The sequence below is a fragment of the Oncorhynchus keta genome, chromosome 25, assembly GCF_023373465.1.
Source record: "Oncorhynchus keta strain PuntledgeMale-10-30-2019 chromosome 25, Oket_V2, whole genome shotgun sequence".
Classification (NCBI taxonomy): Eukaryota; Metazoa; Chordata; class Actinopteri; order Salmoniformes; family Salmonidae; genus Oncorhynchus; species Oncorhynchus keta.
The window spans coordinates 21,410,739-21,436,261 of NC_068445.1; the positions used below are offsets into that span (position 1 = coordinate 21,410,739).

General features: G+C 44.0%; 1 protein-coding gene across 7 annotated transcripts in view; it reads left to right on the forward strand.

Moving 5' to 3' along the window:
• wscd2 (WSC domain containing 2) overlaps positions 1-25,523 on the forward strand; it is a 110,273-nt gene that overhangs the window by 54,024 nt on the left and 30,726 nt on the right. For all 7 annotated transcript variants that reach the window (XM_052478861.1, XM_052478860.1, XM_052478859.1 and 4 more), the window contains 3 exons: positions 577-1,554; positions 16,034-16,148; positions 19,204-19,388. In XM_052478861.1, the coding sequence (XP_052334821.1) occupies positions 1,158-1,554; positions 16,034-16,148; positions 19,204-19,388 (697 nt within the window). In that variant the 5' untranslated portion in view covers positions 577-1,157. The remainder of the gene's footprint in view (positions 1-576; positions 1,555-16,033; positions 16,149-19,203; positions 19,389-25,523) is intronic.

The window sequence follows — 25,523 nt, forward strand, 5'->3', positions numbered from 1 at the left end:
ATAAACACACCAGGAAATCAACTCCAAGTTATTTTAATTTAAGACAAAGAATGTAGCCAGATCCTGATCTGAGACCACTGAAACAGAAAGAATAATGACAATCAAATATTTTCTCCAATTCAGCAACTCATACCATCCATAACGAAGAGGATGTTACCTATACTGCTAGACTCTATTGTTGGCCGTTTTTTATTACCTACTGAAACACCTTGATTAACCGAAATAGAACCAGTGGAGATGCTACAGGGTAGAACTCTTGTTTCCCTTCCCCTTCCAATGTTCCCATTCCAGCTTCATTTAGCAGAGATAAAGAAGCCTGTAGAGCTCAGAGCTGGTTGGAACAGAGGACCACCCACATTGGGTTTATGAACTGAAGAAAACAACAACCACAGCCCAAGGATTTTCATTCACCCTAATGTGCTGTTTGCTACTGCTTCTGCCTTGATTGTGTTAAGATTTGTTTTTTTTCTTTACCTTCTGGTGCATGATGGTTGAGTGTTGCCGAGGAGGTGGGGAGGTGGTGTGTGTGTTGTAGGAGCCCACAGAGAGGATTAATGTGTCTTATTATACTTTCAGATGGCGAGCCTCGACCTCCTTCACAGACCGTCACGGTGAATGGATGGACACACAAAGGCACAAGGATCTCAGCTCAGAGAGTGAATTAAAGCCTCTTCCATCTGCACAGCGGGGGAAAGGGCCTCTGTGGAGCCGGGAAGGCACAAGCCAGAGGTCGATAGCGAGAGAGAAGTAATGCTGCTTCGGTGATTGTCTTTCAGTCTGAGCCACTCACCTTTCCTGCCATGGTGCTACGGTCAGCTCTCTGTCCTCCTGATGCTCTCTCAGTGGGAACGTAGAGAGACACACACTGGAGACACACTCTCCAGCTCCACACACACCCACACACCTCCACGAGGAGTGTGGACAGACCACATGCAGAGATCTCATACACACACACACTCAGGAGCACAACACACCTTTGTTGTATGTTTTTGCCTGATAGGTCATTATTTGTCCCTTCCCAGAATTGGATTAATATTTTATATTGTGACACTCTCTGCTGTTTGATTGGACCTCTCAGAAGCTTTAGGGTTGTTGTCCTGCTGCTTTATGGTTCTGTCTCTCTGGGACGTTGTGACTGAGCGGCAGGTAGAGCCAGCATGGCTAGGCCTTTGCTGAAGATTCAGCGCTACTTCCGGAGGAAACCTGTGCGCTTCTTCTCCTTCATCCTCCTGTACCTGACAGCCGGGAGCCTGGTGTTCCTGCACTCTGGCTTCGTAGGGGACAACTCCACAGGGGCCAATGGGGGCCGGGACCCCCTGGTGGCGTCTGAGATGGGGAACAGGGTGGCCTCCTCAGATGGCCGGCGGGTAGGGATGATGGGAAGGGTGTTCAAGGAGAACCGCAGACCCACCCCGAGGAGGTACGGCCCTCCATGGATGAAAGGAGCTGCTGGGAAGGACAGCCATGATTGGAGGGCCCGGGGAGGAGACTACACAAGCAGCTGGAACCGCGCCCTCAAAGGACGCAACGCCAAAGATCTGGACGACGGACGGGGTGAGTTAACAGTTTGTCGAGATGTACTAGTTGGATAGTACCTAGATGGTTTGTACTGTTGGGACTCTTAACTTGATTTTACACATAACAATCAGTATCTCTTAAAAACACCACTGACTACAGTTAATTTGTTTTATAGATAGCCTGAAGAAATAAACAGCCTGAAGAAATAAACTGTCAATTTTAGTGACTATCATACCTAAGTTTCACCTTGAGTATTCGCTGTTCATTATGAAAGATATTCCATTATACACACAGACACGTGTGGATAGGCGCAGACACATTCACACTCAGTGTTGCTCAAGGTTAATGTGCTTCCATATTGTGATTGTATATTTAAGAGGCAATTGGCACTTCAGGTGATGCCTCTCCAGAGAGAGCCTGTGTGAGCAGAGTGACTCCTCTCTCTCTCCCAGGGAGATCTGGAACCAGAGGCTTAGTTAGTTCAGTGGTCCCACCCACCCTGGTCCTCCTTAGCCACAGTCAGGCAATACCCACCCGCAGGCCATAGACATGGTTATTTGGGGGGATATTCAGAACGTACAGATTCATCTCACAGTGATAGCAGGTTTTCCCCAAATACGTTTACCCATATCATAGAGCTATCCCTAGCAACACCTTGTGTGACATTGTATATATTTACTAGGTACCCAGATGCCACAGACAAGTGACTTGGAACCAAACCACAAGATATACAATTAAAATGACAAATTAAAATGATTTGAGGTTTGTCTCCATACCTGCCCACGAGGCTAATCCGGTCTGATGTTTGAAGGGTTCCAACTCCCAACAGAAGGTTTCTAAGTATAGATCTTTGGTCAAAAAAAGATGGCAATTAACCTTTCCCAAAAAGAACTGGCTTGAGCTCCAGTAAAGTGATGAGGATTCATTTAGCCTGGGACTCCGCATGGCTGGCTGCTTTGAACAGCTGGCAGTGTCAGGAGTGCACAGCACAGCGCAGCGCAGCACAGCGCAGCGCAGCACAGCGCAGCGCAGCACAGCGCAGCACAGCACAGCACAGCACAGTGCCCTGATTCGCTCACATCTAATCATGTTATCCTCCACATTGATCTTTACACTTCCCATACTGGACAATAAGGTATATAGTAGAATTTATACCAGAGGACAGCAGTTAACTGTATAGTCATAGAAATATAATATTATCCTTCGTAGTACGAGGATAACTAGCTACTTATAGTAAGAATATGCATTAGAGAAATATGTATTACAAGCACAAGCACTTCCTGATTGGAATTGATTTGCACAGTGATTGTTTTTGTGGCATTCGGATGGAGAGAAGCACAAACATGCTTTATGTAGTACATGTAATAGAGCTACGGATTAAAATATATCTACGTAGTATGTACAATAATAATACTCATTTGGTGGGTGCTTATATTTGTCCTATTTCACTCATGTAAAAGTGTGTATTATACGCATGTGTGAATTGGAAATGTGCTTTTTAGCATATTGCAACTCCCCCTGAGACACACTCGGAGAGTGGGGTCACAAACAGGCTCAGCCATTATCAATGGCGACCCTGGAGCAATTAGCTTTAAATGTCTTGCTCAATGGCACATTGACAGATTATTCACATTGGATTAGAACTAGCGGCCTTTCTGTTACTGACACAACCCTCTAAGAGCTAGGCTACCTGCCGTCGTGATTAGTGGTTTCAAGGCAGCGCAGCTCCCTTTCATCCATGACTCTTACATTTACATTACATTTAAGTCATTTAGCAGACGCTCTTATCCAGAGCGACTTACAAATTGGTGCATTCACCTTATGACATGCAGTGGAACAGCCACTTTACAATAGTGCATCTAAATCTTTTAAGGGGGGTGAGAAGGATTACTTTATCCTATCCTAGGTATTCCTTAAAGAGGTGGGGTTTCAGGTGTCTCCGGAAGGAGGTGATTGACTCCGCTGTCCTGACGTCGTGAGGGGGTGTGTTCCACCATTGGGGAGCCAGAGCAGCGAACAGTTTTGACTGGGCTGAGAGGGAACTGTACTTCCTCAGTGGTAGGGAGGCGAGCAGGCCAGAGGTGGATGAACGCAGTTCCCTTGTTTGGGTGTAAGGCCTGATCAGAGCCTGGAGGTACTGAGGTGCCGTTCCCCTCACAGCTCCGTAGGCAAGCACCATGGTCTTGTAGCAGATGCGAGCTTCAACTGGAAGCCAGTGGAGAGAGCGGAGGAGCGGGGTGACGTGAGAGAACTTGGGAAGGTTGAACACCAGACGGGCTGCGGCGTTCTGGATGAGTTGTAGGGGTTTAATGGCACAGGCAGGGAGCCCAGCCAACAGCGAGTTGCAGTAATCCAGACGGGAGATGACAAGTGCCTGGATTAGGACCTGCGCCGCTTCCTGTGTGAGGCAGGGTCGTACTCTGCGGATGTTGTAGAGCATGAACCTACAGGAACGGGCCACCGCCTCTTCTGTCCCTCGGTGCCAGGCCCTTGTCATGTTCTCTTCAAGAGCATCCACACCCAGCCTGCTCCCCACTATAGACACATGCATGCATGCACACACATGCACACACACAGAGAAAACACACACACTGTCTGAAATAAACTTGAAGCAAATACTGTCGTCCCCTGTATCCAATCTCCTCATCTACCCTGTTTTAAGGAATAATCCAGCAAGTGTATTGTTGTTATCCAGTACAGATGAATGCTATGTGTTAACATCCCTCATGAGGCCAGAGCATTACTGTACATATAACAGGATTATATGATCAGATAATAACATGATAAGAGAGTGGAGACAGTAAGCTCATACTGTGGCGTCAAACTCAGAGAAGCAGATCATCTAAAGCACAGATTTCAGACCAAAGGACACATTTCAACTGTTCTATTGTCCATTGCTTGTGTTTCTTGACCCAAGCAAGTCTCGTCTTCTTATTGGTGTCCTTTAGTAGTTAGTGGTTTCTTTGCAGCAAATCCACCATGTCACCTAATAATCCCCAGTTTACAATTGGCTCATTCATCCCCCTCCTCTCCCCTGTAACTATTCCCCAGGTCGTTGCTGCAAACGAGAACGTGTTCTCAGTCAACTTACCTGGTAAAATAAAGGATAAATTATTTATTTTTTACATTAAATGAAGGCCTGATTCACGTAGTCTCCTCTGAACAGTTGATGTTGAGATGAGATGTGTCCTTTACTTAGCATTTATTTAGGCTGCAATTTCAGAGGTGCAACTGCACAGGTTTTTGAAGTTTTCCAAATGAATTGACCTTCATGTCTTAAAGTAACGATGGACTGTCATTTCTCTCTACTTATTTGAGCTGTTTTTTTATTTGTATTTTTTTTAATTTTATTTAACCTTTATTTGACCTAGACAAGTCAGTTAAGAACAAATTCTTATTTACAATGACGGCCTACCCCAGTCAAACCTGGATGACGCTGGGACAATTGTGCGCCGCTCTATGGGACTCCCAATCAAGGTCGGATGTTCTTGCCATAATATGGACTTGGTATTTTATCAAATAGGTATACCACCCCTACATTCAGTATACCACCCTACCTTGTCACAACACAACGGATTGGCTCACACAGCGTTGCACGAGATTTTCAGTTTCTTGGCAATTTTTCGCATGGAATAGCCTTCATTTCTCAGAACAAGAATAGACTGACAAGTTTCAGAAGAAAGTACTTTGTTTCTGGACATTTTGAGCCTGTAATCGAACCCACAAATGCTGATGCTCCAGATACTCCACGAGTTCAAGATGGCGTACCAGTGGGTTGTCTGTTTTGATTGTCTTGTCCCGTCCCTTGTAAATATTGTTTTTCTTCGTATATATTTTTATCATTTTTAATCTCATTTTCTTATCTACGGCTGAACATACTCTCCTGCAACCCGCCTCATCCAATGTGGTATGGATCTGCTATTTTTACACTTTTGAACCGGAACCCCCTTCAGCAGCTAGCCAGCTAACTAGCTACTAGCTAGAAGTCAGTTAGCCATTGCTAGCGGTCATCACCGTTATCTTGGACTGCCAGCCTCAGCCCGGGCAACTCCTGCCAGCCTGCACAGCGCGATATCTACCCAGAGCATATCGGACTGCTTTTCTCTACCACATCTCCGGATTCCTACTGCAAGCTCTGAACCTTTACTCCGGATCACCACAGCTAGCTAGCTGCTATCCGGGTGGCTACTCCTGTCTAACGTCTCTGTCCCGACGCAAGCAGCAGTTAGCCTGGAGCTAGCCTCGAACTAGGCCCATCTCTCATCTCCCAACTGAAGAGATCCATCAGATAATTCCTGGGTTTCAATACCTCTTCTGCAAATTGGCCTGGACCCTTTGCTGCTGACATGGAGCCCCACCGATCCATCATGACTGGTCTGCTGACGTAACCGTCCGAGGGTGTTTCAACAGGCTCTCCAGTTGCGACGTCCCCCTGAGGCCCATCTGCTAGCCTGCTGCTAGCCCCGGCCTGCTAGCTCTCTGAATCGCCGTGCCTCCAGCTCGCCTAGCTACTCACTGGACCCTATGATCACTCGGCTACACATGCCTCTCCCTAATGTCAATATGCCTAGTAATTTTTGTCTTCTTTCTCTGTAGAGCCTCCAGCCAAGCTCAATATGCCCTTATGTTCCACCCCCCACACATGTGGTGACCGCACCTGGCTTAAATGGTGCCTCTAGAGACAAAACTTCTCTCATCATTACTCAATGCCTAGGCTTACCTCCACTGTACTCACATCCTAACATACCCTTGTTTGTACATCATGCCTTGAATCTATTCTTCCGCGCCCAGAAACCTGCTTCTTTTACTCTCTGCCCCGAACACACTAGAGAACCAGTTCTTTTAGCCTTTAACCGTACTCTTATCCTACTCCTCCTTAGTTCCTCTGGTGATGTAGAGGTTAACCCAGGCCCTGCAGCCCCCAGCATCACTCCCATTCTCCAGGCACTCTCATTAGTTGACTTTTGTAACCATAAAAGCATTGGTTTCATGCATGTTAACATTAGAACTACTGAATATAAGATCAGCGTCAACTCACCATCAGTACGACCAAGAATATGTTTTCCGCGACGCGGATCCTGTGTTCTGCCTTACAAACAGGACAACGGAATGGATCGCATGCAGCGACCCAAGGAAACGACTCCCAAAAAGAGGGAAACGAGGCGGTGTTCTGGTCAGACTCCGAAAAAGGGCACATCGCGCACCACTTCCCAGCATTCTTCTTGCCAATGTCCAGTCTCTCGACAACAAGGTTGACGAAATCTGAGCAAGGGTGGCATTCCAGAGGGACATCAGAGACTGTAACGTCCTCTGCTTCACGAAAACATGGCTTACTGGGAAGACGCTATCCAGGGCGGTGCAGCCAACGGGTTTCTCCAAGCATCGCGCCGACAGAAACATACATCTCTCTGGTAAGAAGAGTGGCGGGGGCGTATGCCTCATGACTAACGAGACATGGTGTGATGAAGGAAACATACAGGAACTCAAATCCTTCTGTTCACCTGATTTAGAATTCCTCACAATCAAATGTATACCGCATTATCTTCCAAGAGAATTCTCTTCGATTATAATCACAGCCGTATATATCCCCCCCAAGCAGACACATCGATGGCTCTGAACGAACTTTATTTAACTCTTTGCAAACTGGAAACCATTTATCCGGAGGCTGCATTCATTGTAGCTGGGGATTTTAACAAAGCTAATCTGAAAACAAGACTCCCTAAATTTTATCAGCATATCGATTGCGCAACCAGGGGTGGTAAAACCTTGGATCATTGTTACTCTAACTTCCGCGATGCATATAAGGCCCTGCCCCGCACCCCTTTCGGGAAAGCTGACCACGACTCCATTTTGCTGATCCCTGCCTACAGGCAGAAATTAAAACAAGAGGCTCCCACGCTGAGGTCTGTCCAACGCTGGTCAGACCAAGCTGACTCTACACTCCAAGACTGTTTCCAACACGTGGCCGGTGTGTTTACGGACATATTCAATCAATCCCTATACCAGTCTGCTGTTCCCACATGCTTCAAGAGGGCCACCATTGTTCCTGTTCCCAAGAAAGCTAAGGTAACTGAGCTAAATGACTACCGCCCCGTAGCACTCACTTCCGTCATCATGAAGTGCTTTGAGAGACTAGTCAAGGACCATATCACCTCCACCCTACCTGACACCCTAGACCCACTCCAATTTTCTTACCGCCAAATAGGTCCACAGACGATGCAATCTCAACCACACTGCACACTGCCCTAACCCACCTGGACAAGAGGAATACCTATGTGAGAATGCTGTTCATCGACTACAGCTCGGCATTCAACACCATAGTACCCTCCAAGCTCGTCATCAAGCTCGAGACCCTGGGTCTCGACCCCGCCCTGTGCAACTGGGTACTGGACTTCCTGACGGGCCGCCCCCAGGTGGTGAGGGTAGGCAACAACATCTCCTCCCCGCTGATCCTCAACACGGGGGCCCCACAAGGGTGCGTTCTGAGCCCTCTCCTGTACCCCCTGTTCACCCACGACTGCGTGGCCACGCACGCCTCCAACTCAATCATCAAGTTTGCGGACGACACAACAGTGGTAGGCTCGATTACCAACAACGACGAGACGGCCTACAGGGAGGAGGTGAGGGCCCTCGGAGTGTGGTGTCAGGAAAATAACCTCACACTCAACGTCAACAAAACTAAGGAGATGATTGTGGACTTCAGGAAACAGCAGAGGGAACACCCCCCTATCCACATCGATGGAACAGTAGTGGAGAGGGTAGCTAGTTTTAAGTTCCTCGGCATACACATCACAGACAAACTGAATTGGTCCACTCACACTGACAGCGTCGTGAAGAAGGCGCAGCAGCGCCTATTCAACCTCAGGAGGCTGAAGAAATTTGGCTTGTCACCAAAAGCACTCACAAACTTCTACAAATGCACAATCGAGAGCATCCTGGCGGGCTGTATCACCGCCTGGTACGGCAACTGCTCCGCCCTCAACCGTAAGGCTCTCCAGAGGGTAGTGAGGACTGCACAACTCATCACCGGGGGCAAACTACCTGCCCTCCAGGACACCTACACCACCCGTTGTTACAGGAAGGCCATAAAGATCATCAAGGACATCAACCACCCGCACCACTGCCTGTTCACCCCGCTATCATCCAGAAGGCGAGGTCAGTACAGGTGCATCAAAGCTGGGACCGAGAGACTGAAAAACAGCTTCTATCTCAAGGCCATCAGACTGTTAAACAGCCACCACTAACATTGAGTGGCTGCGGCCAACACACTGTCATTGACACTGACCCAACTCCAGCCATTTTAATAATGGAAATTGATGGGAAATGATGTAAATATATCACTAGCCACTTTAAACAATGCAACCTTATTTAATGTTACTTACCCTACATTATTCATCTCATATGCATATGTATATACTGTACTCTACATCATCGACTGCATCCTTATGTAATACATGTATCACTAGCCACTTTAACTATGCCACTTTGTTTACTTTGTCTACACACTCATCTCATATGTATATACTGTACTCGATACCATCTACTGTATGCTGCTCTGTACCATCACTCATTCATATATCCTTATGTACATATTCCTTATCCCCTTACACTGTGTATAAGACAGTAGTTTTGGAATTGTTAGTTAGATTACTTGTTGGTTATCACTGCATTGTCGGAACTAGAAGCACAAGCATTTCGCTACACTCGCATTAACATCTGCTAACCATGTGTATGTGACAAATAAAATTTGATTTGATTTGATTTAGAAGCCTCCTCCCTAAGTTTGTTTTATTCACTGATTTAGTATACTCCACTCTGAATCCTGGCTTAGGAAATTTCCACCCCTAACTATAACTTTGTCCGACAAGGTAGAACTGCCAAAGGGGGTGGATTTGCAATCTACTGCTGTGATAGCCTGCAGAGTTCAGTCATACTATCCAGGTCTGTGCCCAAACAATTCGAGCTTCTACTTTTAAAAATCCACCTTTCTAGAAACAAGTCTCTCACCGTTGCTGCTTGTTATAGATCCCCCTCGGCCCCCGGTTGTGCCCTGGACACCATATGTGAATTGATCGCCCCCCATCTATCTTCAGAGCTCGTACTGTTAGGTGACATAAACTGGCATATGCTTAACACCCCGGCCGTTCTACAATCTAAGCTGGATGCCAACAAATGGTCAAGGAACCTACCAGGTACAACCCTAAATCCTTAACCATGGGCACCCTCTTAGATATCATCCTGATCAACCTGCCCTCTAAATGCACCTCTGCTGTCTTCAAGCAAGATCTCAGCAATCACAGCCCTCATCACTGTCAAACTGTCAAACGCTCCCTAAAACACTTCAGCGAGCAGGCCTTTCCACTCGACCTGGCCTGGGTATCCTGGAAGGTTATTGACCTCATCCCGTCAGTAGAGGATGCCTGGATGCTCTTCAAAAGGGCTTTCCTATCCAACTTAAATAAGCATGCCCCATTCAAGAAGAACTAAGAACGGATATAGCCCCTGGTTCACTCCAGACTTGGCTGCCCTTGACCAGCACAAAAACATCCTGTGGCATTCTGCATTAGCATCGAATAGCCCCCACGATATGCAACTTTTCAGGGAAGTCAGGAACCAATATACTCAGTCAGTTATGAAAGCTAAGGCTAGCTTTTTCAAACAGAAGTTCTTTTCCTGTAGCACTAATTCCAAAAAGTTTTGGGACACTGTAAAGTCCATGGAGAATAAAAGCATAGGAAACACTGTCACTAATGATAAATCTACAATAATCGATAATTTCAATAAGCATTTTTCCACGGCTGGCCATGCTTTCCATCTGGCTACCCCTTCCCCGGTCAACATCTCAGCACCCCCCTCTCTCCTTCACCCAAATCCAGACAGCTGATGTTCTGACAGGACTGCAAAATCTGGATCCTTACAAATCAGCTGGGTTAGACAATCTGGACCCTCTCTTTCTAAAATTGTCCACTGAAATTGTTGCCACCCCTATTACTAGCCTATTCAACTTCTCTTTTGTATCATCTGAGATCCCCAAAGATTGGAAAGCTGCCCCGATCATCCCCCTCTTCAAAGGGGGAGACACTTTAGATCCAAACTGTTACAGACCTATATCCATCCTGCCCTGCCTTTCTAAAATCTTCTAAAGCCAAGTTAACAAACAGATCACCGACCATTTCGAATCCCACCGTACCTTCTCCACTATGCAATCTGGTTTCTGAGCTGGTCATGGATGCACCTCAGCCACGCTCAAGGTCCTAAACGATATCATAACCGCCATTGTAATTGACAAAATAGCCCCCAACACTCTACTCAGCAAACTCGATGTAGTCTATCACAGTGCCATCCGTTTTATCACCAAAGCCCCAACGAGACCTGTACGCTCTCGTTGGCTGGCCCTCACTACATATCCTTCGTCAAACCCACTGGCTCCACGTCATCTATAAGTCTTTGCTAGGTAAAGCCCCACATAATCTCAGCTCACTGGTCACCATAGCAACACCCACACTTAGCACACGCTCCAGCAGGTATATTGGACGGGTCCATCCCTAAAGCAAAACACTTCCTTTGGTCGTCTTTCCTTCCAGTTCTCTGCTGACAATGACTGGAACGAATTGCAAAAAATGACTCTGAAGCTGGAGTCTTATATCTCCCTTTCTAACTTTAAGCATCAGCTGTCTGAGCAGCTTACCGATCATTGTACCTGTACACAGGCAATCTGTAAATAGCACACCCGACTACCTCCATGTTATTACTTACCCTCTTGCTCTTTTGTACCCCATTATCTCTACTTGCACATCATCATCTGCACATCTATCACTCCAGTATTAATGCTAAATTGTCATTATTTTCACCTCTAGGGCATATTTAGTGCCTACCTCCCTACTCTTCTACATTTGCACACACTGTACATAGATTTTTCTATTTTTCTTTTGTGTTATTGACTGTACGTTTCTTTATGTGTAACTCTGTGTTGTTGTTTTGGTCTCACTGCTTTGCTTTATCTTGACCAGGTCGCAGTTGTAAATGAGAACTTGTTCTTAACTGACCTACCTGGTTAAATAAAGGTGAAATAAAAATTAAATAAATAAAAATAGTCTAAAGAAGGCAAGTTTTATTGCTTCTTTAATCAGAACAACAGTTTTCATCTGTGCTAACATAATTGCAAAATGGTTTTCTAATGATCAATTAGCCTTTTAATTAGCTAACACAACATGCCATTGAAACACAGGAGTGATGCTGATAATGGGCCTCTGAATGCACATGTAGATGTTCCATAAAAAAATCTGCCTTTTCCAGCTACAATAGTAATTTACAACATGAACAATGTCTACACTGTATTTCTGATCAATTTGAAGTTATTTTAATGGACAAAAAATGTTATTTTCTTTCAAAGACGAGGACATTTCTAAGTGACCCCAAACCTTTGAACGTTAGTGTAGGTAGGGGTAATGTGACTATCCATAGATAATAAACAGTGAGTAGCAGCAGTGTAAAAACAATGTTGTTGAACGCTGAGCTGTAGTCAATGAACAGCATTCTCACATAGGTGTTCCTTTTGTGCAGGTGGGAAAGGGCAGTCTAGATTGTGATTGAGATTGCGTCATCTGTGGATGCTAACATGATTATGGATAATGATAAATAATGATTGGGACTGGCTGATGAGAAAGTTACAGAGGCACACATATTATACCCCCAAGACATGCTAACCTCTCCCCATTACAATAACAGGCGAGGTTGGCATTTTTTTGGAGGTGTGATATTTATGCCTTTGTAACTTTCTCACTCATTATTCACGATTCATTCATGATTATCCGTAATTATGGCAGCATCCACATTAATGTAAATGTTTTCTGAAATATATTCTATTTGATTTACTATAAAGGGGACTCCAAAATGACATAATATTTATCCCTCATTTCTATTGGGCACAACATAATCCGAAACACAACCAAAACAAACTCCAAGTTTGTAGAGTCACAAGCTTGATGTAGTCATTGCGTGCTAGGAATATACTAAACTTTTGACTACTTTAATACACTGTAAGTGAATTTGTCCAAATACTTATGACACATTCAAATGGAGGGACTAGATACATAGCGTGCTTTAATTTCTAAATGGTAAGACAGATATGTATTGTATGAAAATACTTTCAAATAGAAGGTGACCTTTTGTACTGTTGCATCATATGAAACATGTTCTCATATCCAAAATGCTGGAGTATAGAGACAAATTTAAATGTTTAGCTTTGCTGTCCAAATAAATACCTAGGGGAGTGTATTTCTGCTTTTCCCTGAACGACTGGCTTCTGATCTGATTATTTCATTTCATAAACTAAGCACAAAAAAGGAAGGCGGAAGGGCAGCCCCATTGAAGCGCAGTTCAGTTGAGCTAAATCACCGCTTCCCTTTGTCCTAAAGCAGATTAGTGATCATGCTCAGTCCGCTCCGTTACCATGTCTGGGAGGAAGACTACTGCAAACTGGAAACCACATATCCTGAGGCTGTATTTATTGTAGCTGGTGATTTTAACAAAGCACATTTGAAGAAAACATTACCGAAGTTCTACAAACACATTGACTGTAGTACTCACTTTGGAAAAACATTGGACCACTGCTACTCAACTTTTCGAAATGCCTACAAGGCCCTCCCCCGCCCTCCCTTTGGCAAATCTGATCACGACTCTATACTCCTCCCTTCCTATAGGCAGAAACTAAAACAGGAAGTACCGGTACTAAGGTCTATTCAACGCTGGTGTCTGACCAATCGGAATCCATGCTTCAAGATTGTTTTGATCACGCAGACTGGAATTTGTTCCAGGCAGCCTCTGAGATTAACATCAACAAATATACGGATATGATGACTGAGTTCATCAGTGTAAAGGCGTTCGTCTGTTGAAAGAGGAGCGGACCAAAATGCAGCGTGGTGGTTACTCATGTTCTTTAATGAAAATTTGAACGATACATGAAATAACTAAATATACAAAAACAACAAACGGAACGTGAAAACCTATACAGCCTATCTTGTGACAACAAACACAGAGACAGGAACAATCACCCACAAACACACAGTGAAACCCAGGCTACCTAAATATGGTTCCCGATCAGAGACAATGAGAATCACCTGACTCTGATTGAGAACCGCCTCAGGCAGCCATAGACTATGCTAGACAATCCTACTCAACCACAATCCCAATACCTACTAGACCCCAATACAAAAACACACCACTGGCCTGACCAAATAAATAACGAAAACACAAAATACTAAGACCAAGGCGTGACAATCAGGAAGTGTATAGGAGAGGTTGTACACACTGTAACTATGAAAACCTATCCAAACCAGAATCGGTAGATAGAATGCAGCATTCGCGCAAAACTGAATGCGCAAACCACCGCATTTAAATAAAGGTTAAATAAAAATGTTTTAAATGTTTTTTAACCATTGTGACTGGGAATATGGCCGAATACAAACAGTGTAGTTATTCCCTGCGTAAGGCAATAAAACAGGCAAAACGTCAGTACAGAGACAAAGTTGCAATTCAACGGCTCAGATACGAGACGTTTGTGGCAGGGTCTACAGACAAACGCGGACAACAAAGGCAAAAACCAACCACGCCACGGACACTGATGTGTCCGGACAAGCTAAACACCTTCTATCACTTCTACCTTACCCTAGACCCACTTCACTTTGCTTACCGCCCGGGTCTGAACCCCGCCCTATGAAACTGGGTCCTGGACTTCCTGATGGGCCGCACCCAGGTGGTGAAGGTAGGAAACAACACCTCCACTTCGCTGATCCTCAACACAGGGGCCCCACAAGGGTATGTGCTCAGCCCCCTCCTTTATTCCCTGTTCACCCATGAGTGCGTGGCCATGCACGCCGCCAACTCAATCATCAAGTTTGCAGACGACACCACAGTGGTAGGCTTGATTACCAACAACAACGAGACGGCCTACAGGGAGAGGCCTAGAAGTGTGGTGCCAGGAAAATACCCTCTCACTCAACGTCAACAAAACCAAGGAGCTGAACGTGGACTTCAGGAAACACCAGAGGGAGCACACCCCTTTCCACATCGATGGGAAAAGGTGAAGGATAAGGTGGAAAGCTTTAAGTTCCTCGGCGTACACATCACTGACGACCTGAAAGGGGACCCCCCCACAGACAGTGTGGTGAAGAAAACGCAACAGCACCTCTACATTTCTTCAACCTCAGGAGTCTGAAGGAATGTGTCTTGTCCCCTAAAACCCTCACAAACTTTTACAGATGCACAATTGAGAGCATCCTGTTGGATTGTATTACTGCCTGGTATGGCAACTGTACCAAGGCAGAGCTCTTCAGAGGGTGGTGTGTTCTGTCCAACGCATCATCTGCCCCAAACTATCTGCCCTCCAGGACACCTACAGCATCCGATGTCACAGGAAGGCCAAAAAGATCAAGAACATCAACCACCCGAGCCATGGCCTGTTCACCCAGCTATCATCCAGAAGGCGAAGTCAATACAGGTGCATCAAACCTGGGACCGAGAGACTGAAAAACAGCTTCTGTCTCAAGCCTATCAGATTGTTAAATAACCATCACTAGCCGGCTACCACCCGGTTATTTAACCTTGCACCTTAGAGGCTGCTGCTCTATATACATAGACTTGGAATCACTGGTCACTTTAATAATGGAACGCTAGTCACTTTAATAATGTTGACATACTGCTTTACTCATCTCATATGTATATAATGTATTCTATTCTACTGTATTTTAGTCATTGCCATTCCGACATTGCTCGATCTAATATATATATATTTTTAATTCCATTCTTTTACTTTCGATATGCGTGTATTGTTGTGACTTGTTAGATACTACTGCACTGTTGGATCTAGGAATGCAAGCATTACACCCACAATAACATGCTAAATATGTGTATGTGGCCAATAAAATTGTATTTTATTTGAGCAGGAAGGAAGGGTGAGGATCAGCCAGTCCCATTGCAGAAGGACATTACCAGCCTTTCCTCCATCCCCCCGCCTTACCTCCTCCCTATCTACTCACTTTGAATAAGTCAGGAAGTGTATTGAGTGCCGTTGCAGTAATAGGCCACTAGGAGGGGTTGTGTGTCTATATAAATAAATAAACATGCCCGTCTGGTGTTGATTCCTTGAGCAGCAACGTTGTCCTCAATATGTCTGCATTGAATGGAGCAGATGGATGATGATGTTGGATTTGACTTTAAAGTTCTTCTACTAATATACAGAATGTATCAACAGAATTGTTTATACAATTATTTTCTGTTAAAACTATAATTTACCATGACTATTTATACACAATTACCATTGAAAATGTACTACTGTAAATGTGCATGTTATACTCACATAACTTGGAATAACTTTTTATTGATAAGCAATTTTATTTGTGTTCTACCCAAAACTGTATTATTGCCTCTCCCCCTTATCTCCCATAATATTGCTCTGCTTAAATTGTGCATTTTAAAAAATGTGTTATGAGAAATGTTTTGTTCTTCTCTCTTAAAGCGAATTACATCGGCTGCTATATAGACAACACGGCGAAAAGAGCACTCAGGGGTGTGTCCTTTTTTGACTACAAGAAAATGACGGTCTTCCGTTGCCAGGACAACTGTGCTGAAAGGTAGGCCTGGGAATATAAAAAGTCACAAACACAGGATCGGAGTGAGGAAAAAAGGTTGTGTACCAGAGTGGAGATTAACTCTTTCACTCTCTCTCTCTCACTGTATCTCTTTCTCTCTCTCTCTTTCTCTCTTTCTCTCTCTCTCTCTCTTTCTCTCTTTCTCTCTCTCTCTTTCTCTCTTTCTCTATTTCTGTTTCTCTCTTTGCCTGCCTCGTTCCTCCTCAAACCATATTTTCTTCACATCGTCTGTTTTTCCAGTTTCCCCTGGCCTCCTCCTCTCCCTCTCGCACCCTATGGATGGCTCAGCCAAATGGCCCAGCCCAACACTCACCACTGACTCACAGGAGAGGAGAGAAAGAGAGGAGGCGATATACTCTATATATATAAACACTAAATAAAGAGAATATATATATATGTGAGTGAGGAGAAGTGCAGTAGAGAGCACATTTTCATCTTTCTCCTCTGCTCCTCTCTCTCTCTCTCTCTGTCCACTCCTCTCCCAGAGCAGGCTGCTGATATACAGTGCCTTCAGGAAGTATTCACACCCCTTGACTTTTTCCACATTTTGTTGTGTTACAGCCTGAATAATTTATGGATTAAATTAAGATTTTGTGTCACTGGCCGACACACAATACCTCATAATGTCGAAGTGGAATTATCTTTTTAGAAATGTTTAATTAAAAATGGAATGCTGAAATGTCTTTAGTCAATAAGTATTTAACCCCTTTGCTATGGCAAGCCTAAATAAGTTCAGCAGTAAGAATTTGCTTAACATTTTTTATTTTTTTATTTTTACAATTTAGTAATTTAGTAGATGCTCTTATCCAGAGTGACTTACAGTAGTGAGTGCATACATTTTTGTACTGGTCCCCCTTGGGAATCGAACCCACAACCCTGGCGTTGCCTGCGCCATGCTCTACCAATTGATAATAAGTTGGATTGACTCACTCTTTGTGCAATAATAGTATTTAGCATTATTTTTTAATATCTACCTCATCTCTGTACCCCACACATACAATTATTTGTAAGGTCCCTCAGTCAAGCAGTGAATTTCAACCACATATTCAACCAAAAAGATCAGGGACGTTTTCCAATGCCTTGCAAAGAAGGGCACCTATTGGTAGATGGGTAAAAAAAACAGACATTGAATTTCCGTTTGAGCATGGTGAAGTTATTAATTACACTTTGTATGGTGTCTCAATACACCCAGTCACTACAGAGATACAGTCGTCCTTCCTAACTCAGAGGAAGGAAGCCGCTCGGGGAGTTCACCATGAGGCCAATGGTGACTCTAAAACAGTTGCAGAGTTTAATGGCTGTGATAGGAGAAAACTGAGGATGGATCAACAACATTGTAGTTACTCAACAATACTAACCTAAATTATACGGTGAAAAGAAGGAAGCCTGTACAGAATAAACATATTTGAAAATATGCATCCTGTTTGCAATAATGCACTAAAGTAAAACTGCAAAAAATGTGGCCAAGAAATTAACTGTCCTGATGTCCTGAATACAAAGCATTATGTTTGGAGCAAATCCAACACAACACATCACTGAGTACCACTCTTCATATTTTCAAGTATGGTGTTGACTGTGTCATGTCCTGTATTTCATTTTCAATAAATTAGCTAACATTTCTAAAAACATGTTTTCTCTTTGTCATTATGGTGTACTGTGTGTATATTTCATCCAATATATTTAATCCATTTTGAATTCAGGCTGTAACACAACAAAATGTGGAATAAGTCAAGGGGTATGAATAGTTTCTGAAGGCACTGTACAGACATCAATGAAGCAGAGAAGTGCACCATTGTGACTAGCTAGCTAGGGCTTTCCTTGATTGGCAGTCTGTGTGATTTCTTCAGGGTAAAGAATGTGTTGTGCTGGCAATCTATTGGCACTATAAAGGCCTCTCGGGAGTCAAGTGTGCATCCCTCATGTACCACTGCCAGGTTACTGTTCCCCAGGGAGTGTACAGGCCTTGTGTGTTTGATGGATAGAGCCTTCCAGTATACTGTATTGTGCATGGACTCATAATCAGCGTCACCCTAAAAAAAGCTCTGGTGTCTTGGTGCAGTATTAATGCATGCACTCTCTCTCTCTGATACTGACCTTGTCTACCCAGAGAGCTCTCTTCATCTTGGAGAGGGTGAGGGAGGTTACTGCCGGTTACCCAACTGACTGTCTATGAGTCATTCAACCCTATTAGTGGACTGACTCTGTGGAGAGAGCTGCTGAGAGAGAGGGTCGTGGGCGTCTTGCAGTTGCATGAATAATCGAGTGCTAAAATACAAAACCACTTCCATCTGGTCAGACATTGCAGAGACAAGATGTTGGCAGGTTGTCAGGCGGTCAGGGCCAGGTATAGACTTTTGGAGGCTTGAAGCAAGATTTGGTTGGGGGTCCCCCACACCTCACTGCAAAATATTTTAGTGCCCCCCTTTTGACAGTGGAGAGAAACATACATTTCCTGCAAATTCTACACATTTTGCCATGGGGCGGAGAGAGAACTTCTATTTTATAACAAATTTCATGCAATTCTATCCATTTTGCAATGGGATGGAGAGATATTTTATGCAGTACTAAAGCTAGTTTCCTGCAATTCTACACATTTTGTAATAATTTATGCCATGTTAAGATGATATCGGAGTGAAAATGACTAACAAAATCATGTCACTTGCATGCCCAGTCGGTATCTGACATGGCTAATTGCGTGACTGTCATTGACTGACATAACAAGAGAAAACAGTTGATGCACAACCAAATTTAGAAATTGCAACTGGTGTATTCTTATATACTTATTCTCAATAGTAAGTTCCAAAATAAATATCTCTCTCTCTCTATATATATATATATATATATTATATATAAGCTTTTGTCGCTTATGCCTGGAACCAGCACTGTGGGCAGTAACCACCACCCCCACCCCCCACTAGAAGCCCTGAGAGTCTCTCTGCATTAGTTGCAACCAATGCTGAACATTTGTGTGCAAGCCTGAGCCTCTCTGTTATTAATGATGATATTAACATTACGCCCTCTATTTCCTTTTCACTAGGGGATACCTGTATTCAGGCCTAGAGTTTGGGGCGGAGTGCTACTGTGGCCACAAGATCCAGGCCCCCAATGCATCTGAGAGTGAATGCAACATGGAGTGTAAGGGCGAGAAGGGCAACCTGTGTGGAGGTGCCAACCGCCTGTCAATCTACAGACTGGAGCTGAGCCAGGAGTCAGCGCGCCGTTGTGAGTCTCAACCACCCATCACCACAATGAACGCTGTTGTCTGTTTATCCATGTAACCCTCTGAGGGTAAATGGATATGTCGTGAGCTGCGGTGGGACGGGGCGCTGAGTGTGAAGGGATGTTCAGAGGCCACAGGGGAGGGTGCCCCTCCTCCCTCTCCACCGCTTCTTCGACTCCCAAGATCATTGCCACCAGTGTGCAATCTTTGGCAGTATATCTATTGCTCAGGGAAGAGGCTCCAAGCTTGTTTATATTCAGCGTTACGATAACAACATTGTTATTGTTATTTCTCTTTTTACCTGTCTGCTAAAGCAGATTGCAGATTGCTGAGCAATTCTCTTTTTCAATGTGTGTATGCATGCCCTGACACATCCAACGCTGATTTCAGTACCTGCTGCATATTTCAAAATAGTAAATGAAAAGGAGGATGTTTTGCCCTCTGCACTGCAGACTGTTATCGTCAGATTGCCTGGGAAACAGTGCAGCCACCCATTTCCCCCTCAGAATGTATGTAGAGAATACTAAAGAACCAGAGAGACATGAGTAAAAACTCCCACCTCTTTCCGCCTTTCTTTTCCACATCATGTTCCTTTCCCGAATCTCTATTTACAGAGAAATGACAAGGGGGAAAACTCCCTTTAACATGCATTGCTAGCTCAAAACCTAATATAGACGTGACTATTGTCGTGTCTATAATATACACCTCTGTGTTACTGAAGCAGAAACATAATGTGAGGTCTCCCCACACATTAAACCCAAGCAAACATACTTGCACTTCATGCAGCAAAATATTTCCATGTGCATGTCAGAAAGGTGCTCTGGTTCTCATGGCCTTGGGCTAATATATATAATGAACAAAAATATATACACAGCATGCAACAACTTCAAACTTTTGACTGAGTTGCAGTTCAAAGAAGGAAATCAATTACCTTAGGCCCTAATATATGGATTTCAAATGACTGGGCATACAGATATGCATCTGTTGGTCACAGATACCTTTAAAAAAGCTAGGTGCGTGGATCAGAAAACCAGTCAGTATCTGGTGTGACCACCATTTGTCTCATGCATTCCAACACATAGTTGATCAGACTGTGCAACGTTGCTGGATATTTTTTATTTAACTAGGCAAGTCAGTTAAGAAAAATTCTTATTCACAATGACGGCCTAGGAACAATGGGTTAACTGCCGTGTTCAGGGGCAGAACGACAGATCTTTACATTGTCAGCTCAGGGATTCGATCTAGCAACCTTTTGGTTACTGGCCCAATGTTCTAACCACAAGGCTACTTGCCATGGTTACATGTGCTATGAGGTTGTGAGGCTGGTTGGAGGTTCTGACAAATTCTCTAAAATTAAGTAATTCCCCGGCAACAGCTCTGGTGGACATTTCTGTGGTCAACATGCCAATTGCACATTTTCTCAACACTTGAGACATCTGTGTCATTGTGTTGTGTGACAAAGTTGCACATTTTAGAGTGGCCTTTTATTGTCCCTAGCACAAGTTGCAACTGTGTAATGATCATGCTGTTTAATTAGATTATAGATATGCCACACCTGTCAGGTGGCTGGATTACCTTGGCAAAGGAGAAATGCTCACTAACAGGTATGTAAACAAATTTGTGAACAAAATGTAAGATAAATAAACATTGTGTAGCATATGGAACATTTCTGGGATCTTTTATTTCAGCTCAGGAAACATGGGACCAACACCTCACATGTTGCGTTTGTATTTTTTTCCTGTATACTGTAGTTGCATGACAAACTAGCACAGGAAGCTCCAATGAAGCATTTCATTACCAAAGAAGGAAATAGTTTCTAATGTGAGTGAAGGGGATAGAGGGGATAGAGGAAGACCTAAAGAAGGTGGGAGGAGGGAGGGAGAAACTGAGAGATTGAAAGCATAAGACAAAAGATAAAAAGTGAGAGAGAAAGTAAGAAAAAGCGTGGGTGCTGGTGCTGGGTTGTCTCTCCTCCCCTGTATGCAGCTGTGAGAGTTCTGGAGGCAGGAGTCACATCTAAAATACATTTAGTCCCTCACACACTAAGACTAACTCCTCAAGGTCTCCAACACACGGACCACCTACCATGGAAAATATATTGGCTGTAATGCCCTGCTGACTGTACATACCAATGAGTGTTCTCACATCTCTTGGTGCATAACCTACACAGACTGCTAACTTCCCTGTTATTTCCTGTTGTACAGTATGACAGGTCCTGTTATTTATTGTTTTACAGTATGGCGAGGCCTGTTATTTGCTGTTTTACAGTATGGCTGGGCCTGTTATTTCCTGTTTTACAGTATGACTGGTCCTGTTATTTATTGTTTTACAGTATGACTGTTCCTGTTATTTATTGTTCTACAGTATGGCTGGGCCTGTTATTTGCTGTTTTACAGTATGACTGGTCCTGTTATTTATTGTTTTACAGTATGGCTAGGCCTGTTATTTGCTGTTTTACAGTATTGCTGGGCCTGTTATTTGCTGTTCTACAGTATGGCTGGGCCAGTAATTTGCTGTTTTACTATAGAGCTGGGGCTGTTATTTGCTGTTTTACTGTAGGTCTGGGCCTGTTATTTGCTGTTTTACAGTATGGCTGGGCCTGTTTTTTGCTGTTTTACTGTATGGTTGGGCCTGTTATTTGCTGTTTTACAGTATGGTTGGGCCTGTTATTTGCTGTTCTTCAGTATGCCTGGGCCTGTTATTTGATGTTCTACAGTATGGCTGGGCCTGTTTTTTTTGCTGTTTTATTGTAGGGCTGGGCCTGTTATTTGCTGTTTTACTGTAGGGTTGGGCCTGTTATTTGCTGTTTTACAGTATGACTGGGCCTGTTATTTACTGTTTTACAGTATGGCTGGGCCTGTTATTTGCTGATTTACAGTATGGCTGGGCCTGTTTTTTGCTGTTTTACAGTATGGTTGGGCCTGTTATTTGCTGTTCTTCAGTATGCCTGGGCCTGTTATTTGATGTTCTACAGTATGGCTGGGCCTGTTTTTTTGCTGTTTTATTGTAGGGCTGGGCCTGTTATTTGCTGTTTTACTGTAGGGTTGGGCCTGTTATTTGCTGTTTTACAGTATGACTGGGCCTGTTATTTACTGTTTTACAGTATGGCTGGGCCTGTTATTTGCTGATTTACAGTATGGCTGGGCCTGTTATTTGCTGTTTTACAGTATGGCTAGACCTGTTTTTTGCTGATTTACAGTATGGCTGGGCCTGTTATTTGCTGATTTACAGTATGGCTGGGCCTGTTATTTGCTGTTTTACAGTATGACTGGGCCTGTTATTTACTGTTTTACAGTATGGCTGGGCCTGTTATTTACTGTTTTACAGTATGGCTGGGACTGTTATTTGCTGATTTACAGGATGGCTGGGCCTGTTATTTGCTGTTTTACAGTATAGCTGGGACTGTTATTTGCTGTTTTACTGTAGGGCTGGGCCTGTTATTTGCTGTTTTACTGTAGGGTTGGGCCTTTTATTTGCTGTTTTACTGTAGGGCTGGGCCTGTTATTTGCTGTTTTACTGTAGGGCTGGGCCTGTTTTACTGTAGGGCTGGGCCTGTTATTTGCTGTTTTACTGTCGGGTTGGGCCTGTTATTTGCTGTTTTACTGTAGGGCTGGGCCTGTTATTTGCTGTTTTACTGTAGGGCTGGGCCTGTTATTTGCTGTTTTACTGTCGGGTTGGGCCTTTTATTTGCTGTTTTACTGTAGGGCTGGGCCTGTTATTTGTTGTTTTACAGTATGGCTGGGCCTGTTTTTTTGCTGTTTTACTGTATGGCTGGGCCTGTTTTACTGTAGGGCTGGGCCTGTTATTTGCTGTTTTACTGTAGGGCTGGGCCTGTTATTTGCTGTTCTACAGTATGGCTGGGCCTGCTTTTTGCTGTTTTACTGTATGGTTGGGCCTGTTATTTGCTGTTCTTCAGTATGCCTGGGCCTGTTATTTGTTGTTCTTCAGTATGCCTGGGCCTGTTATTTGTTGTTCTTCATTATGGCTGGGCCTGTTATTTGATGTTCTACAGTATGGCTGGGCCTGTTTTTTTGCTGTTTTACTGTAGGGCTGGGCCTGTTATTTGCTGTTTTACTGTAGGATTGGGCCTGTTATTTGCTGTTTTACAGTATGACTGGGCCTGTTATTTACTGTTTTACAGTATGGCTGGGCCTGTTATTTGCTGATTTACAGTATGGCGGGGCCTGTTATTTACTGTTTTACAGTATGGCTGGGACTGTTATTTGCTGATTTACAGGATGGCTGGGCCTGTTATTTGCTGTTTTACAGTATAGCTGGGACTGTTATTTGCTGTTTTACTGTAGGGCTGGACCTGTTATTTGCTGTTTTACTGTAGGGTTGGGCCTTTTATTTGCTGTTTTACTGTAGGGCTGGGCCTGTTATTTGCTCTTTTACTGTATGGCTGGGCCTGTTTTACTGTAGGGCTGGGCCTGTTATTTGCTGTTTTACTGTAGGGCTGGGCCTGTTATTTGCTGTTTTACTGTCGGGTTGGGCCTTTTATTTGCTGTTTTACTGTAGGGCTGGGCCTGTTATTTGTTGTTTTACAGTATGGCTGGGCCTGTTTTTTTTTGCTGTTTTACTGTATGGCTGGGCCTGTTTTACTGTAGGGCTGGGCCTGTTATTTGCTGTTTTACTGTAGGGCTGGGCCTGTTATTTGCTGTTTTACTGTAGGGCTGGGCCTGTTATTTGCTGTTTTACAGGATGGCTGGGCCTGTTATTTGCTGTTTTACAGTATAGCTGGAACTGTTATTTGCTGTTTTACTGTAGGGATGGGCCTGTTATTTGCTGTTTTACTGTAGGGTTGGGCCTTTTATTTGCTGTTTTACTGTATGGCTGGGCCTGTTTTACTGTAGGGCTGGGCCTGTTATTTGCTGTTTTACTGTCGGGTTGGGCCTTTTATTTGCTGTTTTACTGTAGGGCTGGGCCTGTTATTTGCTGTTTTACTGTATGACTGGGCCTGTTTTACTGTAGGGGTGGACCTGTTATTTGCTGTTTTACTGTAGGGCTGGGCCTGTTATTTGCTGATTTACAGTATGGCTGGGCCTGTTATTTGCTGTTTTACAGTATGACTGGGCCTGTTATTTACTGTTTTACAGTATGGCTGGGCCTGTTATTTACTGTTTTACAGTATGGCTGGGACTGTTATTTGCTGATTTACAGGATGGCTGGGCCTGTTATTTGCTGTTTTACAGTATAGCTGGGACTGTTATTTGCTGTTTTACTGTAGGGCTGGGCCTGTTATTTGCTGTTTTACTGTAGGGTTGGGCCTTTTATTTGCTGTTTTACTGTAGGGCTGGGCCTGTTATTTGCTGTTTTACTGTAGGGCTGGGCCTGTTTTACTGTAGGGCTGGGCCTGTTATTTGCTGTTTCACTGTAGGGCTGGGCCTGTTATTTGCTGTTTTACTGTCGGGTTGGGCCTTTTATTTGCTGTTTTACTGTAGGGCTGGGCCTGTTATTTGTTGTTTTACAGTATGGCTGGGCCTGTTTTTTTGCTGTTTTACTGTATGGCTGGGCCTGTTTTACTGTAGGGCTGGGCCTGTTATTTGCTGTTTTACTGTAGGGCTGGGCCTGTTATTTGCTGTTCTAAAGTATGGCTGGGCCTGCTTTTTGCTGTTTTACTGTATGGTTGGGCCTGTTATTTGCTGTTCTTCAGTATGCCTGGGCCTGTTATTTGTTGTTCTTCAGTATGCCTGGGCCTGTTATTTGTTGTTCTTCATTATGGCTGGGCCTGTTATTTGATGTTCTACAGTATGGCTGGGCCTGTTTTTTTGCTGTTTTACTGTAGGGCTGGGCCTGTTATTTGCTGTTTTACTGTAGGGTTGGGCCTGTTATTTGCTGTTTTACAGTATGACTGGGCCTGTTATTTACTGTTTTACAGTATGGCTGGGCCTGTTATTTGCTGATTTACAGTATGGCTGGGCCTGTTATTTACTTTTTTACAGTATGGCTGGGACTGTTATTTGCTGATTTACAGGATGGCTGGGCCTGTTATTTGCTGTTTTACAGTATAGCTGGGACTGTTATTTGCTGTTTTACTGTAGGGCTGGGCCTGTTATTTGCTGTTTTACTGTAGGGTTGGGCCTTTTATTTGCTGTTTTACTGTAGGGCTGGGCCTGTTATTTGCTCTTTTACTGTAT